General features: G+C 50.1%; 11 protein-coding genes; 6 read left to right on the forward strand and 5 right to left on the reverse strand.

Moving 5' to 3' along the window:
- The first annotated feature begins 21 nt into the window (after window positions 1-21).
- Window positions 22-1517, forward strand: CNAG_00714 (hypothetical protein). XM_012191520.1 has 3 exons: window positions 22-783; window positions 838-1160; window positions 1221-1517. Exons 1-3 carry the CDS (start codon window positions 103-105, stop codon window positions 1297-1299), a joined length of 1083 nt encoding a protein of 360 aa, XP_012046910.1. The 5' UTR covers window positions 22-102; the 3' UTR covers window positions 1300-1517.
- Window positions 1518-1698: 181 nt separating this feature from the next.
- Window positions 1699-2341, reverse strand: CNAG_00715 (hypothetical protein; the record flags this gene model as incomplete). XM_012191015.1 has 4 exons in its annotated part: window positions 1699-1940; window positions 2028-2216; window positions 2278-2286; window positions 2339-2341. The coding sequence occupies 4 exons, from the start codon at window positions 2339-2341 to the stop codon at window positions 1899-1901; spliced, it is 243 nt and encodes an 80-aa protein (XP_012046405.1). The 3' UTR covers window positions 1699-1898.
- A 172-nt stretch (window positions 2342-2513) lies between these two features.
- On the forward strand, window positions 2514-3682 carry CNAG_00716 (cytochrome c). XM_012191521.1 has 7 exons: window positions 2514-2710; window positions 2848-2879; window positions 2961-3104; window positions 3216-3236; window positions 3302-3332; window positions 3396-3469; window positions 3525-3682. The coding sequence occupies exons 1-7, from the start codon at window positions 2686-2688 to the stop codon at window positions 3531-3533; spliced, it is 336 nt and encodes a 111-aa protein (XP_012046911.1). The 5' UTR covers window positions 2514-2685; the 3' UTR covers window positions 3534-3682.
- Window positions 3683-4749: 1067 nt separating this feature from the next.
- On the forward strand, window positions 4750-6675 carry CNAG_00717 (hypothetical protein). XM_012191522.1 has 7 exons: window positions 4750-5175; window positions 5248-5539; window positions 5601-5817; window positions 5867-6009; window positions 6072-6173; window positions 6232-6445; window positions 6496-6675. Exons 1-7 carry the CDS (start codon window positions 4855-4857, stop codon window positions 6515-6517), a joined length of 1311 nt encoding a protein of 436 aa, XP_012046912.1. The 5' UTR covers window positions 4750-4854; the 3' UTR covers window positions 6518-6675.
- On the reverse strand, window positions 6632-9802 carry CNAG_00718 (chromatin assembly factor 1 subunit B). XM_012191016.1 has 7 exons: window positions 9581-9802; window positions 9313-9514; window positions 9051-9234; window positions 8878-8986; window positions 8709-8812; window positions 7444-8641; window positions 6632-7382 (listed from the first exon to the last, which is right to left on the reverse strand). Exons 1-7 carry the CDS (start codon window positions 9604-9606, stop codon window positions 6770-6772), a joined length of 2436 nt encoding a protein of 811 aa, XP_012046406.1. The 5' UTR covers window positions 9607-9802; the 3' UTR covers window positions 6632-6769.
- Window positions 9803-9813: 11 nt separating this feature from the next.
- On the reverse strand, window positions 9814-12599 carry CNAG_00719 (ribosome biogenesis ATPase; the record flags this gene model as incomplete). XM_012191017.1 has 6 exons in its annotated part: window positions 9814-10748; window positions 10815-10934; window positions 10992-11661; window positions 11726-11982; window positions 12034-12135; window positions 12184-12599. Coding segments are annotated over 6 exons (2273 nt in total), but the record flags the coding sequence as incomplete, so codon positions are not given.
- On the forward strand, window positions 12384-14449 carry CNAG_00720 (DNA repair protein RAD51). XM_012191523.1 has 9 exons: window positions 12384-12914; window positions 12982-13126; window positions 13178-13324; window positions 13396-13451; window positions 13505-13713; window positions 13768-13897; window positions 13955-14040; window positions 14097-14225; window positions 14292-14449. The coding sequence occupies exons 1-9, from the start codon at window positions 12810-12812 to the stop codon at window positions 14329-14331; spliced, it is 1047 nt and encodes a 348-aa protein (XP_012046913.1). The 5' UTR covers window positions 12384-12809; the 3' UTR covers window positions 14332-14449.
- A 350-nt stretch (window positions 14450-14799) lies between these two features.
- On the forward strand, window positions 14800-17342 carry CNAG_00721 (alpha-1,3-mannosyltransferase). XM_012191018.1 has 8 exons: window positions 14800-15089; window positions 15176-15193; window positions 15265-16077; window positions 16159-16291; window positions 16362-16490; window positions 16580-16834; window positions 16898-17053; window positions 17117-17342. Exons 1-7 carry the CDS (start codon window positions 14997-14999, stop codon window positions 17032-17034), a joined length of 1578 nt encoding a protein of 525 aa, XP_012046408.1. The 5' UTR covers window positions 14800-14996; the 3' UTR covers window positions 17035-17053; window positions 17117-17342.
- On the reverse strand, window positions 17125-18144 carry CNAG_00722 (large subunit ribosomal protein L27). XM_012191524.1 has 3 exons: window positions 18010-18144; window positions 17790-17897; window positions 17125-17702 (listed from the first exon to the last, which is right to left on the reverse strand). Exons 1-3 carry the CDS (start codon window positions 18080-18082, stop codon window positions 17332-17334), a joined length of 552 nt encoding a protein of 183 aa, XP_012046914.1. The 5' UTR covers window positions 18083-18144; the 3' UTR covers window positions 17125-17331.
- Window positions 18145-18281: 137 nt separating this feature from the next.
- Window positions 18282-19809, forward strand: CNAG_00723 (hypothetical protein). XM_012191525.1 has 3 exons: window positions 18282-18533; window positions 18587-19385; window positions 19443-19809. Exons 1-3 carry the CDS (start codon window positions 18319-18321, stop codon window positions 19722-19724), a joined length of 1296 nt encoding a protein of 431 aa, XP_012046915.1. The 5' UTR covers window positions 18282-18318; the 3' UTR covers window positions 19725-19809.
- The window catches only part of CNAG_07381 (ATP-dependent RNA helicase prh1), a 3094-nt gene continuing 609 nt past the window's right edge, over window positions 19772-22256 (reverse strand). The window contains exons 3-9 of the mRNA XM_012191019.1: window positions 21632-22256; window positions 21428-21585; window positions 21035-21378; window positions 20813-20984; window positions 20184-20761; window positions 20060-20128; window positions 19772-20008 (exon numbers count right to left, since the gene is read on the reverse strand). The exon at window positions 21632-22256 is cut by the window's right edge and continues 13 nt beyond it. Coding sequence (XP_012046409.1) covers window positions 19883-20008; window positions 20060-20128; window positions 20184-20761; window positions 20813-20984; window positions 21035-21378; window positions 21428-21585; window positions 21632-22256 — 2072 coding nt within the window. The 3' untranslated portion in view covers window positions 19772-19882. The remainder of the gene's footprint in view (window positions 20009-20059; window positions 20129-20183; window positions 20762-20812; window positions 20985-21034; window positions 21379-21427; window positions 21586-21631) is intronic.

A 22256-nucleotide genomic window follows, 5' to 3' on the forward strand; every position in this document is an offset into this window, starting at 1 on the left:
AGGTTGTTTTCAATTAACAGCTCCGTCTTTGCCGCACCGACAATAATAACACCTCGTTACATTTCAATTTCAAGCCCTCTGCTGATCCATCTCACTGTACCAATGGACTCTCTGGAAAAGGCTGCCCTCGACGGCTCCCTCTTTGCGGGCCCAAACCCCGCTTCACCGACCCGCTCGGGCTCTACCGCCTCGTCCTTCAACGCAGACGACGAGCTCGGGTCTGACCTCGAGGATTCGCCAGATCAATTTACTTTTGAAGATGATCAGCAGGAAGGTTCTGGAAAGCATTCAAGCTCTTGGCTGGGAAAGTCAAGTCGCGCAAACAAGGGGAAAGCGCAGGACCAAGTAAGGCAGCCTATAGAGCATGATGGCCACCAGACGGGCGTGAAAGGTGTCATCGATGATCGCAAAGTGCACAACTCCAATGCTTCCGCGCAGAAGCAATCGGAGGCAACGGCTCGAGCCATAGAGCTCCAACGGAAGGCTTTGGTGGGCTTGACAGTACATGAGGAGGCTGAGTTGGTAGCGAAGGAGAAGGAGGAGAAGGGAGAAGATTCTGAGCTGGAAGAGTGGCGGAAGAAGAGGAGAGATCAACTACAAAGAGAAAAAGCAATGCAGCAGGAAGATGTTTCACAGTGGGAAAGACAGCGAGAGGGTGATTTTGCGTATGGAGGTGATGCGGAAAAGGGTATCCGACGAGGTGCTTTAAGAGAGATCTCTGAGCACAACTTTATTGAGTCTGTTGAGAGAGAAGGTTGGGCAATCGTTCTGATTTATGAACCGGTAAGCTATACTACAAATGCCCTCGTAGGAAAAGCCGCTTAAACTTTATGACAGGGGATACCACGATGTAATGCTCTATCAGCCTCACTTCTTCATCTTTCACTCAACCTGCCAACGTCCCTATCAATCGCTCTTTATCGTGCACGTGCTTCTACCATTGCCTTCTCTCTTCTACCGGCTTCATCCTCAACTACGACCAGCTTCGTCATTGACGATGAGTTCCGGGTGAAAGAAGTTGAGGACAAAGAACCGAAGAGGCTTCCTGATCCCGATGTCTTACCTAGCCTTTTGGCGTACAAGGATGGTGAACTAGAGAAAACATGGATCAGAGTAGATTGGGATGTTAGTGAAGATGGCATTGAAGGCTTGCTGCGAAGGTTTGTGATGTCTGGGGACCGCACCCTGAGCTTTAATGACGCTGACACGATTGAATACAGGGATGGGATCTTGCCAACTATCTCCAAACTGGGCATCAATAGACAACCATACAGCGAAGATTCAGATGGGGATGACTGATATTATGGTCTTGTATAGATACGTACACAGTTGAGATCTGGCGAGCACGACGGCAAAATAAGGCATTAGGCGAACTTGCAAATCAATGATCACCCTCAAAGTAGTCATTCAAACCATGTATTATATTAGTTTTGCATTACAACGCCCCATAATAGACTAGACTTGCGGCAAGGCACATATTTCACATTCAATAGTTCAACTGCAGATGCCGAGATGAGAAAGACCATTTCTTGGAAGATATGCGAAGCATATCTGCTACGAAGCATGTTGATGCTGAACTTCCTTCCAAAAGGGCAATGGAAGGTTTGCGTAGCAATTAATCTTCTCGCACTTCGGGTGAGGATGATGACAGAAAATGATGTTTTCTCTTTATGGTGGGCTTTTTAGCTTCGACACTTTACTTTTGGTAACACTACCTCCATAGCTGTACTATCCTCTTTTTGAGTTTTTGATGTACATCACAGATGCACTATTCGTCAATCTCGGCCAAATCGTCCTTTCAAAAAATCCACAAATCTTTGGGCACAGAAGGGCAAAAACTTGAGAGGTTATCCTTTTGTATCCAGCTAGACGTTTTATATTCTGATGCATTCCATCCTCTATTCTTGCCTAACACCAATTTCTCGTGCTTGCCGAGACCACTACACTCAAAATGTCAGTATTCACTCTATTCCCACCCATAAGATGCCCGCTTCGACCCAAGAGTCCACCAAGCACACCGTACTCACCATTTGTGAAGGGATAGGTCTAGTGGGAGCAATGTGTCTCTCCTCCCTGTTCGCTGAGAGCCTCCAGACACCAAAAGTAGCGATAGTGATACCAACAATGCAGATGGCGGTGTTGCCCTTCCAGTTGCTGGGTCGGGTCCACCAGCCACCAGAAGGAGTCCAGACTTCTTTAGGGTAAGGGTATTGCGCCTGTAGATTGAATCAATCAGTATAACTCGAGAGACGTGTTTGGCCAATGAACCAAACTTACGCCGCCGCCCTATCAAAATGGTCAGCTCTGTATTCCATAATTTCTGGATGATAGAACATACCATTGTGTATGATTGAGATGAAAATATGGGTAGGTATTATACATTTGCGTCGCTTTTGCAGCCAGTTGAGTGGTCCAATGGTCTCTCGTGCCTAAAAGGCCCCCTCACAATGATATAAGGCTTGCAAAAACAGCCAAGTAAATGTTGTCCAAGGCGCGCTGTGCAATTAGTAGTACTCTGATTGGCCGTCGGAAGCTTTCGGAAAAGAGGAAACTCCGTGTCTGAGGCTGCCATTTCCTCTTTCCCCTCTTATTTATTCTCTCTCTCACTTTCGATTTTTCCTACCTTACGCATATTCTCTAATCCCACTCTCACAACGCAGCTTGTATCCACTCATCTAATTCAAAATGGCCGGTGACACTTACACTCCTGGTACGTAGCTTTTCTGTCCGCTCAAGCCCGATCATAGGAGCTTGATGACTCGTTGAGATCGGGAAGGTGGCCATTGAGCAACCAAAGATGGCGTAAACTGTATAGAAGGAATAGACGTTGACGTGATAGTGCAATAGGTGACGCTTCTAAGGGTGCTGGTATCTTCAAGGTATGTCTAGATCTCACTCCTAGCTCTCCAGTCATGAGCTCCACTGACATACTCTCCTTTTTTTTTTTTATTGTATCATAGACCCGATGCGCTCAGTGTCACACCCTTGGTGCTGGCGAGCCCCACAAGGTCGGCCCTAACCTTCACGGTCTCATTGGCCGAAAGTCCGGTCAAGCCGAGGGTTTCTCTTACACAGCCGCCAACGTCAACAAGGGCGTTACTTGGGTGAGTTTATTTCTGGGCTTGGCTCTGAGAAGTGCTGGCTAGCATTTATTTCTCTCAAGCCCAAGCCCCTGATGATATAAGAATCTCGTACTGACAACTATGGCTTTATAGGAAGGACAAACCCTCTTCGAGGTACGTTGCCTTTGGTCACCAATGCCATCGGCAAAAGCGCAATACTGATCATTTCCTCTTTGTAGTACCTTGAAAACCCCAAGAAGTACATTCCTGGTAAGTCAACAGCCCCTACTCATTAGGAAAGTTACAAGATTTCTAATTCGATTTTCTACACAGGTACCAAGATGGCCTTCGCTGGTCTCAAGAAGGCCAAGGACAGGAACGACCTCGTCGCCCACCTTGAGGAGGCTGTGAGTTTATTAAAATCCTTCAATAGATGCGCCGTGCTGACCAGTCATCCTGCAGACCAAGTAAATGTAGCATCTTTTTATGGGACTCGCGGTTCGGATGATGCTCTGTTATATGACACTATTTAGTTGATAGCATATGCACTCATCCATGTAATAACACAGCAGCTATCATCCTTTATTCATTCACGCCACCGGCACATTTTAAACTTTCCAGGATGTTCCTTCCCGCTGTTTATTCGTCATTGCGCCGTCACTTGTGACTTGGTGTTGATGTGGACCAACCTTGTCAGGGCGAATGTTGGCCAGAAAAATGGACGCTTCTTGATTGGTGACGGCCGTCCATTTGAAATTTCCCGTTGTGGCGGAATTATTTCCATTTGCACCTTTTGGACCCTTACGTCACCATAATAAGAGATCTCGGCAGGGGCCGCACTGCACGCTGTTGATGTTAATTAATTCATTATTCGTGGTCGTTCCTTCATTTTGTTTATCTTTTCCGTGTGTGCCGCCTATACGTACAGCGTGACGGGCCGGCAGCTGCATCGATGGATCTGTTCATTATTGTCGTCTTATTGTTGACGGCTGCGAGCAGACCTCGGTTTGTGCCCCGATTCAATCAGAAGAGCTGCTAATCACTGAAGGGTTGCAGGGGCATCAGGTTGTTCGCCCACGAGGTTCAGGTTCAAGGGCTTCTCATCGCGTTATTTCCGGCCCTCTTCGTATAAAAGTTGGAATCGGAATTATTGCTTCACAAGAAATGGCAAAACGATATATGAATTTTTATACATATCTCGGAGAGAAGGGCCGAGTCCATCTTTGAAATGGGAGATGATGATCTGCAGGAACGTTTATTACGGATCGTAATTAATCGGCTTGCCATCTTGATGTTTTACCGTCGACAGCCATTCCTGCACGCCAAGCCCACACTCTCACAGACGTCCCCGTTTGTCGACAAATTGACGCGCTCTCCTCCTGGTGCCAAAGGGTCGAACTTCTTAAAAGGTCAATGGGAAAGTGGCTGGGAAGGCATTCGCAAAGATCGGAGCAGGACATGGCGAGCTGACCGAGCTGTTGCGTATAGGAGGGAGAGTACAGAGCGCTTGGAGGTACGAGTCAACTATTAACTAAGAAGGGTAGTCATTAAGAGCTTTTAACAATCTTCGATAGATGTCTTTCAATGGCACTCATGTACAGAGCATAAAGAGTAACAAATAACATGTAAAATATATAGATGTGGAAATGAAAGAGTGGAAAACAAATCATCAACATGAAAGCTGTTCTTGCGCGTGTCGTCATCTCCCCATCAACGATCTTGTCTTTCTCTTCCTCCTTTTCTCAACCCATTTCTCATTTCCATTTTCACTTCTATTCCCACCACCGCAGCCATGTCAGCCTCACCAACATCCCCAGCAAGGACACCCACTCCTTCCGCCAAACCGCGCACGCCCCCTACAGCTACGGCGTCTCCTCTTGCCGCATCGCCTAGTACTCCGCAGCCGCCTATAATCCATCCCGATCCTCAGATGCGGCCAGACACCAACCCCAAAGTATCCGAGCTGCACGCCATGTTTCCTACAGTTGAGCTCTCAGTGATTGAGCTCGTGCTCGAGACATGTGGAGGGTCCACTGATAGAGCAATCGAGCAATTGCTGGCTATGAGTGACCCCACCTTCAAGCCCGATGAGCTCAACGTGGCCAGGCAAGACGTGAGTTCAGTAAGGGGTTAAGGGTGGTATAATAGTATAGCCACTGACAACGGTTTGGTACCACATTCACAGCACCAAGTGGACCTCGATGCAGAGTTTGCCCGGTCACTCCAGCTTCAGGATGAAGAAGAATATCGCGTCTCTCGAAGCCGTTACGAGGCGGCGCATGGTTCTGCCAACTCTACTCAACCCCAGGGAGGGCTGCCTTATCAGCCCCGTGTCCGTCGGGGTCGTTCTTCTCAATCCCAGGGAGCTTCTCAGGCTGAAGTCGACGGTAGGTTTGCAGACTATGAGAGTAGGAGAGACGGAGAGAACCCTCCGGGGATGCTTTACATGGAAGAAAGGCTAGAGAAATTTGCCGAAGGTGGGTTGTCGCAGCGCTGCAACGAAAATGGGGGTTGGAGACTGACAAAGTCATTCCGCAGTTGGCAAGCAGACCTTTAACTCTCTACTTTCTCGAGCTAAACAAAAGTATTCGGAATTCCAAGCTTCCCAGGGTCAGAGATCTAGTACCCAAGGATATGGCGGAGGTCAGGGACAAAGACAAGAGTATGACTATAGCGCGTACGGTAGCGTTGCTCCGGGAGGTAACCGGGGCGGCGAGCAGAGCAGGGGGCAGAGCTTATGGAGCAATGCCAGATCGTGGGTTACTGTATACATTACATAGAATAGAATACTGATCAAGTGCTAGGCATTCCCCTAGTATTAGCGGCACGGAAAGTATATCCTCTCAAAGCACCGCCGATCCTACTCCGCCCCAGTCACGAAGGCAAACTCAAAGTCAAGCTCCTGTTCGTCAGCAGTCAAAGAGATGGCAACCTTCTGATGCCTATGGTGGGTTCCACTGATATCCCATCGTCATATATATTTCGGCTCATGCCCCTGTTACGATATAGACGACCCTCTGCCCCCTCATACCACGTCCAGCCCTACTCATATAGATGTTGCACCCTCGCGAACTATGGTCGGCAGCCCGGATAAAGGAAAGATTGACCCTGGTAAGCGGCTTCATCAAATATTTAGTTTAGTAAAATATTGACATCCCCCCCCCCTTAGCCAGGCTGGGCATTCTCCCGAAGAAGCGTGTGGATCTCATGTCCACATCTCCTACAGCCTCTTCGCACCTGAAATCAGAAAAAAAGAGTGATGACGAAGACCCTAACCCTTCCTTGCCCAACGGGAGTCTTATGAGCAGGATCCCCCCTACGCCCCCTGCAGAGACCAATATGTACAAGCTGGAGGATAGTGATGATGAGTTGGAATATACCAAGTGGGTTTAAACATTCTCTATCAAAGTTAGGGCGTGCTGACCATTAGCAGGAATCCATTTGATGAGAAGTGATGACCGTTGTTGAAATAAAAACATATTTGGTCACGTCCCGTTGTTGTTCATACTGTAGAATACCCTTGTACAGAGTCATGATGAATTTATTGCTGCTCGTAACAAATAAGCCTGCCTTCGCGTGTGAATATCATACATGCATAACATAACGAACCAAACTCGATGTGATATCAAATAGCAATCTTCGACGGGGATGGATATTAAAGACCTGGCGTTTTTTAACCTTGTTTTTTATCTTTGTGTGTTATTCCATTATTGCTCCGATCCCAAATGCGTCAACGCGACCCTCCTCTTCTTCTTTGGCGCTTCGGCCTGTGTCGTTTCGCCTGCTCCTTCACGCTTCTTGGCATCCCCTTCCTGACTCATGGCAATACCCAAATCAACTCCAGCAGCACTTGGTCCCTCGGTATCACTAGGTGTCGGGGTCGGCAGTACCTGGTCGGTCACTGTCACAGAGCTCGCCGAGCTTGGAGGTGCTTTGGCACCACCCCCAGCATTGGGAACTGACAGTAAAGACGCAGAAACTGACCCGCTAGCACCAACCACGCTACTGGCTGTTGAACCTTCTCTATCACTCCTTGCCACCCCAGGTGCTGGGCTTTGTCTGGCCACATGGCTGACTGCAGGACTGTGACCTGTGGCGGAAGCACCCGATTGGGAATGTGACGAATGGATAGAGTCACGATGAATAAGTGATGGTGGGAGGGGGGTGGAAATCCCATTGTTGTGGGACTGGGCGATTGCCTGCAGTTGGCGGTGGTGTTGTTGGGTAGGGTGAACAGTTCCGAGCTCGCCGAGGTCAAAGATGACGATGGAGCAGTAGCCGTCTGCAGATGAAAGGAAGAGACATTGTCCGTCCGGTGACCTGCATGGCATTGTAATTGTTAGTTTGTGACGTATGAGATTGATCATCATTGACGACTTACCAAGCGACATCGGTGAACCCAGCGTAGTGTAATCCCTTGAAGATGGCTATAGGCCCTGCCTGTTGGGTATCGTAGAGTAGAACCGAGTCCTGGCATGCCACGGCGTACAAAAGCCTGTACGGTAAAGCAAACACACTTCCCAACACCTTATCTCCTTCCTTTTCCTTTTCTTTTTCCCTTGAACCTGAAGGAGGGGGTGGGGGCATGTGCAAGCTGACGTGCACTGGCTGAATATCATTCTTGTCAAAATTGACATGCTTTGGTTCGGCAGATAATTGTCCGTTGTGGCGGAGGTCATAAAACACGGGGGAGAAGCGAATAGCAACACTAGAAGTTTTGTGGCCCGGCAAATGGGCAATCGGTGATCGAGAAAGGTTGGCTCGAGAGTAGATGTATGCTGTCGGCTTGCCCGTCTCAACGTTTTTCGGTCGAGGGACAGAAGATGATGATGGGTCGGATGTATCCTGGGAGACATTCTTAGCGGTAAGCAAAGGAGATCCCTTGAACACTTGATCCTCAATTTGTCCCGCAGGCGTGAGCAGCAGAGAACCATCAGGAGAGAATGTCAATCGTCTAAAGAACCTTGTCGCACCCTCTTCACCATAGAGACGCTGATTGATTGTCAAGGCTGGAGGTGCGCGGATGGCGGGTAAAGGAGGGATAGGTGAAGGTGATCGAGCACTGCGTGCGAGATGACTGAAAGCTGCAGCGCTGAGAGCTGGGGAAGCAGCAGTTTGTGATCCCGAAAAAGAAGAACGTCTAGAACAAGGGCGGTTGGAAGTGGCTGGAGGGTTCATGGGTGCAGGAGCAGCCTGAGGGGTGGACGGTACAGACGCTGAGGGTGTAGCTGGGGTAGCGCTGGCGCTCACACCGGCTAAAGCTGGAGCATGAGGAGGCAAAGCAGCCTCGGGGAAATCAGAGGCGGTGGTAATCACTGAACCAGCTTCAGAAGTAGTGGATCCTCTACGAACCATACTGGGTCTAGACGCCGAGGAGATGGAAGGGGTTCGGGAGTGACGGATCTCCATCCGTGTTGAACGAGAGACAGGGTGGACATCGGGAATGCCGTTACGAGTGGTAAACGTGTTGACATGTACCGCACGGTCACTGCTTTGAGTAGCAATGTATTCGTTCAGAGGGTCCCAGGAGACACCTTGCACATTGTGCATATGTTCTCGAAGTGCAAACACACATTCGCCTTTAAAAAAAAGAAAAAAATTCCATCAGAAACATTTTTCAACCATATCTCATTATGCAACGCTCACCGGTGGCAGCCTTCCATATTGTCGCGGTGTTATCGGTCGACCCGGCGATGAGATACTCTCCATCTGGAGACCATGACAAGTCGTATACATGCTTTGTGGTCACCCTGGGGCTGTGATTAGCCTTTTTTTCTTGATATTTCAAATAAAGGCAGACCAAAAAGGAACATACTGAAGCATCTTTTGTAATCTCCAATGCTCCTTGTCGGGCAGATCGTCTGAAGTCTCTCCAAAAACCGCGGTCGGTCTATCGCTGGGCACCCAGAGGATAACATTCCCGTCTGTACGAAACCTCTTCAGTCCATAGTCTTTGGGATATGCTATGCACGAGACTTTTGCACTCACCATCACCAGCCGAAGCAAGTATCTGTCCGCTGGGACTGAACCTGACGACATTAACCGGAGCAGTGTGTTTCGACAGTGTCGCAAGGTATTCCACCCGTGGTGGGTGTGGTGTATACTCGTGCCCTGTGAGGGCGGCGTACGTGGACGGCGGGATGGAAGGAATGTTGGGGTAAACCATCCATATCTATACGTTGCCCCAGCGGTTTCACCCCTTGGTGAGTTATCCCAATCAGTCGAGGGGGAGTAAGGATGAAAGACGTACCCGCACTTTGGAATCACCACCAGCAGTTGCTAGTCTGTACTGCCTTCCGCCAGCTGCAGTAGCTGCCGAAGAGCTGCCCTTCTCGATCCTGTCCTTGTCCTCTTCGCTCTCGCTGGTTGTGGACGCAGCCAAGAGACGTTTCAACTGGGGGAGCGGGAGTGGCTGGAAATCGCACGAGTAGACCGCCTGTGTTTCGTGCCAGCTGTTACGTGGCGGGCGGTGGTCAGCTCGGCAGGGGCACGGGTCGGGGTTGGAGAGGGATGCTCACGCAATTTCAAGAACCTTGGGTCTCATTGTTGGGAGTGTATGGAAAGAGGATATGGATATGGTGGATTGAGCGAGGGAAAAAGAGAGGGTGGGTGAACCCACACGACGCGCGTAAAAGGATCGCGCCGAAAGAAAGTAAGGTGTGGGCAGTTTTACTCCTTTGGCTTCGATGGACGATAATCGCAGCAATGGGTTATTGCTGGACGGGCATGTCAAATTCAAAGAACGCAGCGTATGCATATACCGAACACCTTGCAACCAGCCACAACTGTCGCAGACGAACATGAACTTTTGCTCAAAGCCGAACAACTTGGCGGATGATGCCAACAACCTCCAACGGGTGCGTGGGAAGTCGCAGGACGGGATGGATACCCGTTCCATATCGGCCTGGCACATGCACAAAGATTTGCGAGAATAAAATGCAAAGCGGTACGCAGTAAACTATAATAAGCAATACTAATCTAAGCGACAAATGCCTTTTCCTTCACACCCCCTCTCGCCCCGCCCATCTCATCAACATCCATCCCTTCTCCTTCCACCCTGGCCTCTGTTCCGACACCACCGGCACTTATTGACTTGGCGGCGGTGGCAGCAGCAGCAGAAGCAGCCTCAGCCTCAGCTTCTCGCTGCCTTCTCCCCCTGGTAGGCACACCCGCATACTTATCCCTCATCCTCTCATACTTTAATCTCTGCTCCCTGGACACACTTGGCAATGTCTTTTGTGCCGCACGCGCAAAATGTTCAGCGGTGACCCTGACCGAATCCGTTTTCCGCTCGACCCCTTCCGGCTCGGCCTCTGCCGGTGCTTCGAATGCGCCTATACTCTCCAAAGCGGCTCGAAGCGCGAGCGTGGCAGCTTCTCTAACGAGCGCAGCAATGTCTGCACCGGAAAAGCCATCGCACTTGTCGGAAGCGACGATTTCCTTGATCGCTTGCCATGAATCGTCGCTGATCGGGGTTTTCTTGGTATGTGTTTTGAGGATTTCGAAACGCTCAGAAGGTGAAGGCAAGTCGACGTAGAGGAGCTTGTCGAGACGACCGGGTCGGACCATGGCGGGGTCGATCATGTCGGGACGGTTAGTGGCGCCGATGACATAGACGGCTTTACGAGCGTCGAGACCGTCGAGTTCGGTAAGGAGGGTGTTGACTACTCTTGCAGAGGATTCAGACTATACCGATAAAAGGTATTTAGCGAAATACATGAATGAATTAAGAAGAAAAGAGTGCAAACTTGCCATAGAATCGTCTCGACGGGGTACGAGAGCGTCCAGTTCGTCAAAGAAGATGACACAGGGGGAAGATGATCGTGCCCGAGCAAATACTTGTCTCACAGCCCTTTCACTCTCGCCAACATACTTTTTAATTGAAAAATGTCAGTCGCGCAACACATTTGAAAAAAAAAAAGAACTCGCCTTGTTGAGCAACTCTGGGCCCTTGACGGAGATAAAGTTTGCTCGACTCTCATTCGCGACAGCCTTTGCTAAAAGTGTCTTACCACAACCTGGCGGTCCCCAAAGCAAAACACCACTTGGCGCGTCGATACCCACCACGCTAAACAGTTCGGGATGCCGTATAGGCTGCACAATGGCCATGTGCAGTTCATCTCGGGTCTGGCTGAGCGCACCGATATCAGACCAGGTGACGTCGGGAATGGTGGCGAAACCTTCACGCTTGGCGGAAGGCTGGACGATCTTTAATGCGGCAAGGAAGTCGGCAGGGGTGAGGGAGATGGTGGAGAGTTGGTCAGAGGTCAGGGCGGTTGGGTGGGATATGAGGAATTTGGCGATGGGCGTCTTCTTGACGTCCTCGGGCAGGTTGGCAAACGGTGTATCGCGGTCGTCAATTGCCATTGCTTCCATAGCTGCGCCATCGGGCTCGGAGATGGTCCCTTGTTCGCTGCTAGCAGCAGGATCGGTGCTATTGCCCGTACCACTGTCAAAGATGCGCTTGACGGCAATGACACCTGCTTCGGTGGTGAGCGCGGTCAGGTCTGCGCCGATGTAGCCTGGAGTAGCCTTGGCGAGTTGCCGGAAATCGACGTCGCCCGAGAGACGCAGCTTGGAGCAGAGTACTTTGAGAATCCTGCGTGTAGGTTGAAGTTAGACCGTGTGGTAGATAAAACAAAACAAATAAATAAAAAACTTGCTGTTCTCGACCTTCTTGTGACGGCACGCCCATCTCAATCTCATGGTCAAACCTGCCCGCCCGTCGCAGCGCAGGATCCAAAGAATCAGGCCGGTTCGTCGCGCCGATGATGATGACAGGCTCTTCGCTCGCAGCGAGGTCGTCCATACACGTCAAGAGCTGCGCGACGATACGGCGTTCCATTTCTCGCTGCGCGTTTTCACGTTTGGGTGTGATGGCGTCGACTTCGTCGAGGAAGAGGATACACGGCGCGATTTTCTGCGTGGGCGTGTCAGCGGGGCTGGGCACAGAGGTGCGGATACGCTTTACCTTGGCTTCGTCGAATGTATCCCTCAGCGTCTTCTCCGACTCGCCAGACATGCCGGAGACTATGGAGGGCGCGGACACGGAGATGAAGGGCAGCTTGATCTCCTACACATGGCCGTCAGCGTTTCGGTCTCCGGCACCAAGCCGACTCACCCCCGCCAAGCACCTGACGAGCTGCGTCTTGCCGCCGCCGGGCACGCCGTGGAGGAGGACGCCCTTGGGCCGGGGGACGCCGGTGTGGAGGTAGATCTCCGGGTGGAAGAGGGCGAGGGCGGCGATTTCGAGCAGCTGGGTGATCTGCGGCTGCAGCCCGCCGAGGGCGCCGAGGTCGAGCGCGGGGGGCGCGTACTTTGCGGCGATCATCGAGGGGTCCGGCCGCGGTCTCTTCCTCCTCGGCGGCGGGGGCGTCGGCTGCGCATCCTGCGCGGGGGCCGGGGAGGCCAGCGGGGAGTCTGTCGCGGGGGCGTCGTTGAGGGGGAGCGCCCTCCGCGTCCGCTTCTTCTGGGGCGGGGCGTTCGTGTTCCAGGCTGCGGTGATGCCCGCATTGAGGGAGGGAAGCCCGCTCATCGTGTCTGTCCAGCGCCATCTTTTGTTTTCGCAAGAAACAACTTTTCAACATCTCCCCCCTCCACCGCCACTATCACTTACGTAAACAACGCGTCGCGTGGGACTGCACACCTCAAGTCCAGTCAACCGCCGCGCATGTCTTGTGGGCGTCACCTTTTTACTTTTCTTCCTCTCTTCCAACAACACATTCGCAGCAACACCTCGCAGGAACAATGTCGCGAGAGCAGGAGCATGACCCGTTCGTCAACCAGCAGGGCGAAGAGGCAGAGGAAGAAGACTTTGAATCGCTGGCTCCCCTCCTGGTGGCCAAACTCCAGGTACGTCGCCACCATCCTCGGTCGTGTTTGTCACGGAACGACACTGAAAGAAAAATCAAAATTGTAGGAAGCGGGTATCTCTGCGCAAGACACCAAGAAACTTTCAGATGCCGGTTTCCACACTGTCGAAGCAGTAGCGTTTACTCCCAAGAAGACTCTATGCACTATCAAGGGCATTAGCGAGCAAAAGGCGGACAAGATCCTTGCTGAAGGTGGGGTATTCATAATTCTGTGGGAATCAACAAGGCTGATTCGACGGCTAGCATGTAAGATGGTACCTATGGGATTTACGACAGCTACAGAGATCCATTCAAGGCGGTCAGAGTTGGTGCATATCACGACTGGTTCTACTGGATTAGATACCATCTTGGGCGGCGGGATCGAGACTGGTGCCATCACCGAACTTTACGGCAAGTGTTTTTTTTTTTTTTTTTTTGCGCTCACTTGTTTGCATCATGATCGATTGCTAATATCAATACAGGCGAATTCAGGACTGGTAAATCTCAGCTCTGTCATACGCTTGCAGTTACTTGCCAAGTAGGCGCTGTCGTAAAAAGTAATCGTACCACAAGCTGACTTGTCCCATCCAGCTCCCCGTGTCTATGGGTGGTGGTGAGGGAAAATGTCTTTACATCGACACGGAAGGCACGTTCCGACCTGTCCGTATGCTTGCTGTCGCCGAACGGTATGGTCTTGATGGTGAAGAGGTGCTCGACAATATCGCCTATGCCAGGGCGTACAATGCCGATCACCAGCTGCAGTTGCTGGTACAAGCGAGTGCCATGATGGCCGAGTCTAGGTATGTTGAAAACTTGTTATAGGCGGATACGGGAAGGCCGACAGTCTTTTGCAGGTTTTCGCTTTTGATTGTCGATTCGTGTACGTCACTCTACCGAACGGATTTCTCTGGTCGAGGAGAGCTTTCCGCCAGGCAAATGCATTTGGCAAAGTTTTTGAGAACGTTGATGAGATTGGCCGATGAGGTGCGTTCAGTGTCCTGTGCTCAAAGCTCAAACTTTAAATGCTAAACCTCTTTGTAGTTTGGCGTTGCGGTTGTCGTCACAAATCAGGTTGTCGCCCAAGTCGACGGTGGACAGTTTGCCGTCGCCGACGCCAAGAAGCCAATGTACGTTGCTCTCCATATCATCCCTGCGTTTTTTCGCTGACGCACAAGTCTTCTAGTGGCGGTAACATTATGGCTCACGCCTCTACCACTCGGCTCAACTTGCGAAAGGGCCGTGGAACATCACGCGTGTGCAAGATTGTTGACAGCCCCTGTCTTCCAGAAGCCGAAGCCATCTTTGCCATCAAGTGGGTTCTTTTCAGCAATTTTTTTTTTTTGCCTTAAAAGCCCTCGCTGACGATCTAAAAAACCAGTCCTAATGGTATCGGAGATCCTGAAGAATTGCAAGAGTAGATGGGGTTTGCTTGGGGAGGGGTACGATCATTGATTATTAATTATAAACTTATTCACTGGGTATTTGTGTTGTGCTTTGGGTCATTGCCATGTATGATATCGTGTCATTCTTGAGACAAGATGTAGTCTGCGACTGGTGACTCTGCGACTGACGACTGGCGACTGGCGATTTTTTCTGTTTTTAGCTGCAGCAAGACGACGAGCCAGGAACACAAGGTCAAGACAGATCAACTCCCCGTCTTTTTTTGCAGATCTTTTGAGAAACGCGTCGTGTGGCGCATATACAGTTTGACTAGCGGCAAGTGGCATATTTCGTCGCTGGCTGCTCGTGGCTCTATGCATGATGCCCTCGAAACATGGCAGCGCAGAGTATTCTTATGCATAGATATAGCTGCATACACTGGGAGACGATGCATGGCGGGCGATGAAGAATGTATTGTCGAGAGGTTGTTGAGGTTGTGGAAAAAAAAAAAAGGTTCCGCGGTTGTTCGGGACGCGATCCTCGTCCAGACAAGTGCATCTCACCTTCTCCCCCTCTCCCCCATCTCGCACCCGCAGCCCCTTTTGCGGTCCCCCCTCCCCCCACCGCCGCTCGCTCCCCTCTCCTCTTGCCCCCACTGCTTCGACCCTCGCCCCCCCCCCGCCAGAACATTTCTTTCCCCGCCATGAAACCCGTAGGATCCCTCTCCTTGGGAAGAAAACTCCCTTCAGCAGGATCTCTGCTCGTCGGTATCCTCGTAGGGCTGCTCGTTGCTTCAGTATGTCTCCTATAGTCCTTCCAGCGCCCAACTCGCAACTCGCTTCGTCTGCAGGGAAAGAAAGCTGACTCGTGTTCGTGTGGTAGCTGTTACGTCGAGGAGATGTAAGTTTGGCGCGGCCAACCGCTCTCCACTTTCCACTTTCCAGCTATATATCACTGACCTGGCCTCACAGTCGAATACCGAAACATGGCGTGGTAGTGGTGTGAACAAGCTGCGGCCCAACCCCGTCGCAGGCGCTTCCCGTCTACAGCGCTCCCAGATCATGCTCCCCTCCATCGAGCAACGTCTCCATATCCTCGAGCTCATCAGCACCCTCTCCGCCCACCACACCAAGGAATGTCTCCGCAACCCGCAACCTCTCTACGTCGAACAAGTCAAAGAACGGTACGCGCCTCTTGTCGGGTACAAGAAGCCTTGGTCCAACTCTGGCTGGTTGGGCAAACTGTTTGGCGGTAAGAGTGATTCCCACCTGACCATGGCGTCGACCACTGGAAACGACAGGATGGACAGTATCAAGCGGGATCTGCAAGCGAGGCAGCACAAGTACTTCTTCGCCATCAACCTGTACAACTCGTTTGACGTTATCCCTGATATCTTTGCGACACTCTTCCGAGCAGCTGCCATCTTGGGCTACCACAATGTCTTTGTCTCCATTTACGAAAACGGTTCCAACGACCAGACAAAGGCACTCTTGAAGATTTTTGATGCCCTCGCGCGAACGGTCGGTCTGAGGATCATCATCCGAACATCTATGCGTACCCGCGGTCTGTTCAACCATCGTATCGAATACCTCGCCGAAGTTCGAAACGCCGCCATGCTGCCCCTCCACGAGCTTCGTGACAATGACGGAGAAGTCTTCGACTCGGTCGTTTTCATGAATGATATCTTGCCTTGCGTGGACGACTTGCTCGAGTTGATTTGGCAGAGTAGGAGACAGAATGCGGGTATCACCTGTGCGGCGGATTACATGTACCACGATGATATCGTGAGTCCTGTCCCCCCCTGTTATTCATTATCATCACTTGGAAACGAAAATTACTAAACAAAACAAACATCATATTACTAGGGTGCTCCTGTATTCTACGATAACTGGGTCGCCCGTGATATTAACGGTACTGCGCTCGAGAATGCGCCTTTCGAGCAAATCTTCCACCACACTGAATCCAACCACCGATTCCAGCGACATTTGCCCATCCAAGGTGAGGTCGCTCGGGCGCCCGGGCTACAAGGCGGGAATAATAAACGCTCATCTGTGGGTTTTATATATAGTCCAATCATGCTGGAACGGTATTGCTGTTCTCGATCCCACTCCCTTTTACGAACCTCCTCATGTCAAATTCCGAATGGCCCACTTGGATCAAGGCGAATGCTCTGCGAGTGAATGCTCTCTTATCTGCAGTAAGTCTATTTTTCATTCCCTTGGATTGTGCACCTTTTTTTTTTTTTTTTTAACCAACCTCTTTTTTTTTTTTTTTTTGTTATGACAGATGACTACTTTAACGCCGGGTATGGACGTATCATCATGGTCCCCCGAGTCAAGCTCGCCTACGACCGAAAAGTTTGGGATATTATCCACCCCGAACGAAGAAACCTCACTGCTATTAGAGGCTACAAGCGTATCGGCGGTTTGCCGGATGACCCTCACTCCGATCCACAGGACAGGAGCTGGTACGGCCCGCACGATAGGTTGTTCACCCCTGAAGAGACAGAGGAATTGGAGTTTGTCCCCGGACCAGAGTATGGTAAGTCGATTTATACATTGTTTATCTGCACGATGGGGTTATGTGCTTATAGAGATTGTTCAGTGTGGTGCTGGGGTTGGGACGGTGCTGGTGATCTTGATGGACCCGATGTGGACCCTATTTGGGAACACATGCAACCTAGGTCGTACTCTGAAGAGGCAATCCAGATCAAGCATTACCGAAATATGCCTGGATGGTAGATTTCTTAAAGAAAGATGTGTGAGTGTTTTCGCCTGCAGGGAGAAGGAAAAAAAATCGTTGCTGACGAAGGGATGAGAGTAGAGATTGGGGAGAGTTTGGTTCCGATTATTACATTTTGATCGAATCTATTGCTTGTGCTTTTGGAATATGCATACCTTTTTTTAGACATTTCGACCCAGTCCCATGTGTTTTTTCTTTTTTTGTTTTTTTTTTCCGTCGTCTCGACAATTTAACATGCCTTGCTTCTTTCCTAGTCAATCGTAGATAATGAGTCAAAATGCATGACAAGAGTCCTTTTAAGCCTGGATACCCGCAGCGCTCTCAACTGCCGCCTCGGGAGCAACCTCAAACTTGTCCTTGGGCCAGCCCCAGAACCTCCTCTCCCTGCCCACCGCTCTCTCATCTCTAGGCAACTTGTCTTCCCTATCCCTCACAATACCCACAAACTGCCTAAATTGCCTCGGCCTCTTTACTGGCGGTACATTTTGAGGACCCGGTTGGTCGGGTCGTGAAAGATGGGGATAAGGAAGGTGGTGTTGGTAGAATTTGACGTAGCCTGGTTGAAGGGCGTAGATGGTAAAGTCTTTGCCCACAGCGACGTTTTGCCCAGGATGGAAAGTGGCTCCTCGCTGTCGGACAATGATAGTTCCAGGAGTCACATATTGGTCTAATCAGAAAAAAACAGATATGTCAGTCATGTCATGTCAAAAAGTGTCTTGTCATGTATAAACGTATCACCAGAATTCCTACTTACCGCCATATCGCTTCACACCTAATCTCCTACCAGCCGATTCTCTACCATTCTTAGACTTTCCACCAGCCGCTTTTGAGGCCCAACGTACTTGAATTTGAGAAGCAAGAGCTGAAAGGGAAAAAAATTGTGAAACGTGTACGATTAGCACAAACCGCTTGCTAGCAAAACCGCCCAGAAGGGAAAAACGCGAGGGGGAAGTGAGAAGGATGTGTATACGTACAGGAAGGACCAGCGAAAAGCTGTGATCTGATTTGCGAAACGGCGGATGGTATAGACGTTGGACGGGGGAACATTTTGTTATAGGTGTAAGACGTTTTTGGTGTCTGTGGAAAGAGGATATGAGCGACGAGTGAGGGTGTAATTTCGGAACAACTCCTCGAAAGGTGTAAAGGGGGGCCGGAATAAAATATACTCCTCCACTAACACCTCCACTCTTCAGTGTCCATTTAGGTAACGTATTACAAGTTCGCCATTTATGTATTACTCTAATTCTTGCTAGATCATCTTAGCATCTCACATTCCGTATCTCATGCCAAAACACGTCCCAACATTCAAGCACCTCCTATACTCTTCACAGTCACACGCGCAGCAACAGAGTCAGCCACAGCCAGCACCACAAAGAAGGCGGCCAGGACCTCGAGGCATCCCTCCCTATATCGTCGGAGAAAATGTATGGTCTCCAAACACTTCAGGGGGTGTAGATGCCACCCTGCTCATGGATCTTGATAATGGTGCCGTACACCCGTACGTCTGTTTTATTTGCTGAACCCCAAAAGAGGAGCTAAATGACAAGCCAGCGCTGAGCTCTTGCGCCGATTTGAACATTCTCGTTGGGTGGCTTCTCGAACGACGGCAGGACCTGCGGCCCCTCCATCATGGCATGCTGCTACAAGGCTAGCTTCTCGGCCAAAGTTGACGACCCAGATAACACAAGACTACCCGCCTGTTACGACAGCCCAACTCGAAGAAGCATCCTCCTTATTTACTCATCGACCAAGACAGCGGAAGAAGCCTGTCCCCCGGCTTTTGGACCTCTGCTTCGATGTTATTTTGAGATATATGGATGACGAATCGGTCATCTATGCTCCTGAACATGGAGAAGAGACTGAACAACAAGATAATGAGACATATTCTATGGGCCGCCTTTTACGCGAACAAACGACCTATCTGGAACCACATCTCAAAACCGACCTTGTCGATGCTGCGTCTCTTCTCCCAGAAACGTCCAAACACATTTCCGACCGCTCGTATAAAGCTGTATTGTATGACTCGCCTCCCGATGTATCCAAGGAAGAAAAGGAAGGAAATACTGCACATGAAAATGACTGGGACACTCCAGATGTAGACCTCCATCTTAGCCATTTACCTCTTACCCTTCATTCTTCTCCTCTTACATTCCTCCGGAGCGTTCCATCGATATCATCCCTCACATCTATCAACATTGCATACTCTGTAATACCCGACCTGGAAGGACTTGTTAGCATACTACCCAAGGGATTGAGAGAGTTGGGGCTGGCAGGAGTCAGTATCAAGGATGGGGAGGACGGCGTCAAGAAAGGGTTTATAAAGCTGGCGAGAAAGCTGATTGTCTTAAAGGTCAGCAATAACCATCAAAGATCCATGTGCCTCAAGATCTTCTAATGGGGTTTATAGGTACTGGACCTTTCGCACCCACGCTTCCCTCTTCCCATCTCCACATTGACGACGTTTCTCCATCCAGCGGAGACACACTTGCCTTCGCTCAGGAAATTAGGCATGCGCGGCGTTCATTCACAGCAGATGATCGGCTCGTTTGGCATATCAGCCCTTCCTGGTTCGACGGATGACGGTCGCCAGCGAGAAAAAGAGGCGAAGCGCGGGATCGAGAATATTATCAGAGGCGGCGGGAGGACGAGATGGATTGAAATCATATGGGGAGACGACGATCTGTTGTAATATGTACAAATTAGACGTTGTATGAAGCAAATGCATGTATTGAGATAGCTCTGTTCATTGTATGCCACATATGCATTAACCCAAGATAAATTTGCAGTAGTGTAACAAATTATGCTATTGACCAGTCTAGTCGCCTCTCATTTCTCTCATTTTAAATATTATAAATTACCCTTTCCGACAGGCGCAGCTACACTAGTACCAGCTTTCGCGAACCATGGTACCTCTGTAAGCCAATGTTGTTCAAAAGCAGAGACGTTTCGTGCGTAGAATGCGGTGGTGATAGTCTATTCATACGAGTCAGTTATGGGCCTCCCGAAAGTCTTATGAAGACTTACAAGTTCATCATACAAGATTGCAGGCACTTTTTTGCTCATCAATACACTTGAAGGGTGGATCTTAACGGTCTATGACACGAGGAATGAGTTTTCAGCTCTCCGAAAAAAGGAACAACCAGCTTACCAAACTACCGGCTGTTTGTCTATAGCTGCCATCGGCTTGGATTACCGCCGTGTTCATGAACAAACCCTGCAGCAAAGACCTCCCGACCATTCCCCATTCACTCCCACAACTCGCCTTCCAATCCTTCCCCAGCCTCTCAGACAACTCTCGAAGCTGTTCGCGAACCTTGAGCGCCTGAGCGAGAGTTTTTGAGTTGACATGGTTGTCCTTGCACCAGCCGACCAAACTCTGCGAGGAAGAGTTGCTGTGAGAAGAAGACTTAGACTCCTTCAACTCAGTGTACGCCCTGAAAACATTCATCATCGTTAAGTGATCGCCTTCGCGATGAATAAACTTTTGTCTCGCCTGAGCAGCTTCTTCCCTGTCGTTAGGCCGGTCGATGAAGACATTACCGCCAGCATTCACAAGAGAGATGATGTCAATGATTTCGTTGGCACATCCATACTCAAATGCAGCAAGGAGGATACGGGCGTGAGGAGGGTCGAGTGGGAATCGGAGCATCTGTAGGCCGAGAGGCGTAATGGTTGTGGGAGAAGAAAGAGCGGAGAGACCAACAAGTTCTTGGAATGCAGCAAGGACTGTTGGCTATTAGGCACTGATCATATTGTGGTGGAGTTGACTGAACTTACTGGAATCACGACCGGGGTTATCAATGTATTCAAACTCAAAGGGATTTTGTCCCATTGCTATGAGTTGCAAAACAGCTGATGAAAGATTACATCTTTGAATCTCGGGGGCGTCGAATTCAGGCATCTTGTTGAAGAAATCCTGGGTGAAAAGACGATAACAATGTCCTGCTCTCTACAAATCTTCGTTAGCGTATATCCGACAAACTGACGTAGCGAACCAACTTCTCGTCCCGCTCGACCTGTCCTCTGCCACGCTGAAGCTTTACTGATTCCCTTCTTTCTCAAATGTTCCAAAGCCCCAGCGTTCCTAAACACATATTCCTTTTCCTTCTTAAAACCACTGTCAATCACAAATGCTACACCCGGTATGGTCATAGATGTCTCGGCAATATTGGTCGCTACAATGACACGTCTTGTGTTGGGTGGTGTGGGAATAAAGATCTTGGATTGGGCAGTGGGGGGCAAGGCGGCGTAAAGGGGAAGAACCTGAAGAGTGGAAGACCCAGGAGCAAGCTGTTTGGAAACTCGTTTAAGAAGTTCTACACAATTCTCAATCTCCTCAGAGCCTGTAATGAATCAGCAATAACTTCACTCTAATTCGGGGCACGAACTGACCCGGCATGAATACCAGCACGTCACCAGGACTATCCGGAGAGCAATGTACTGTCATGACTTGTCGAGCAGCAGCTTCGATAAAGTCGTCTACAGGCTCCAATACGTGCTGTGTAGCCACTTCATACATTCGACCTTTGACTAAAAGCGCATCTCGGCCACTAATTTGATTCAGCTGTGCGCATTATGATGTGTAACGCTGCTTACGTTCCGAAGAATGTCTTGAACTTGGTAGGATCAAGAGTAGCACTCATGATCACAAGCTTCAACTCCTTGACCTTTTTCTTACCTGTTATCTTTGGCTTACTTTGGGATTCTTCTTCGGTTTGTCGCCGAACAATATCTTTACGTATCCGCTGAACCCTCTTCAAAGCACCACAGAGGAAGTCGGTATTGAGTGTACGTTCATGAGCTTCATCGATTACGACGACATCGTAGTCGAGTAGAAGGTTAAGACCTTGTCCTTCAGACAAGTCCGAGTCACTTTCGCCTCCTCCGTTCGCCGTACCATTGGCTTCTTTTTTAGTTGAAGAAATCTTGGGGTCCGACCCTGCCAACTCCCTCATTAACACACCTTCCGTCAAGTACCGTACCCGGGTCTCTCGACTCGTAACATCCTCAAACCTCACACTGTACCCTACTTCTCCCCCTATTTGACAGCCCATCTCCTGAGATACTCTGTTGGCCAATGCTATAGCCGGCAATCGTCGAGGTTGGGTGATGGCAATGGACGGTCCCCGGAAGCGGTTCGATGAAGAGGGCGAGAAATAGTTGACAGAGACAGGGTGGGTGCGCAGAAGCTGGGGAAGTTGAGTGGATTTACCACAACCTG

Source organism: Cryptococcus neoformans, chromosome 1 (genome assembly GCF_000149245.1).
Source record: "Cryptococcus neoformans var. grubii H99 chromosome 1, complete sequence".
Classification (NCBI taxonomy): Eukaryota; Fungi; Basidiomycota; class Tremellomycetes; order Tremellales; family Cryptococcaceae; genus Cryptococcus; species Cryptococcus neoformans.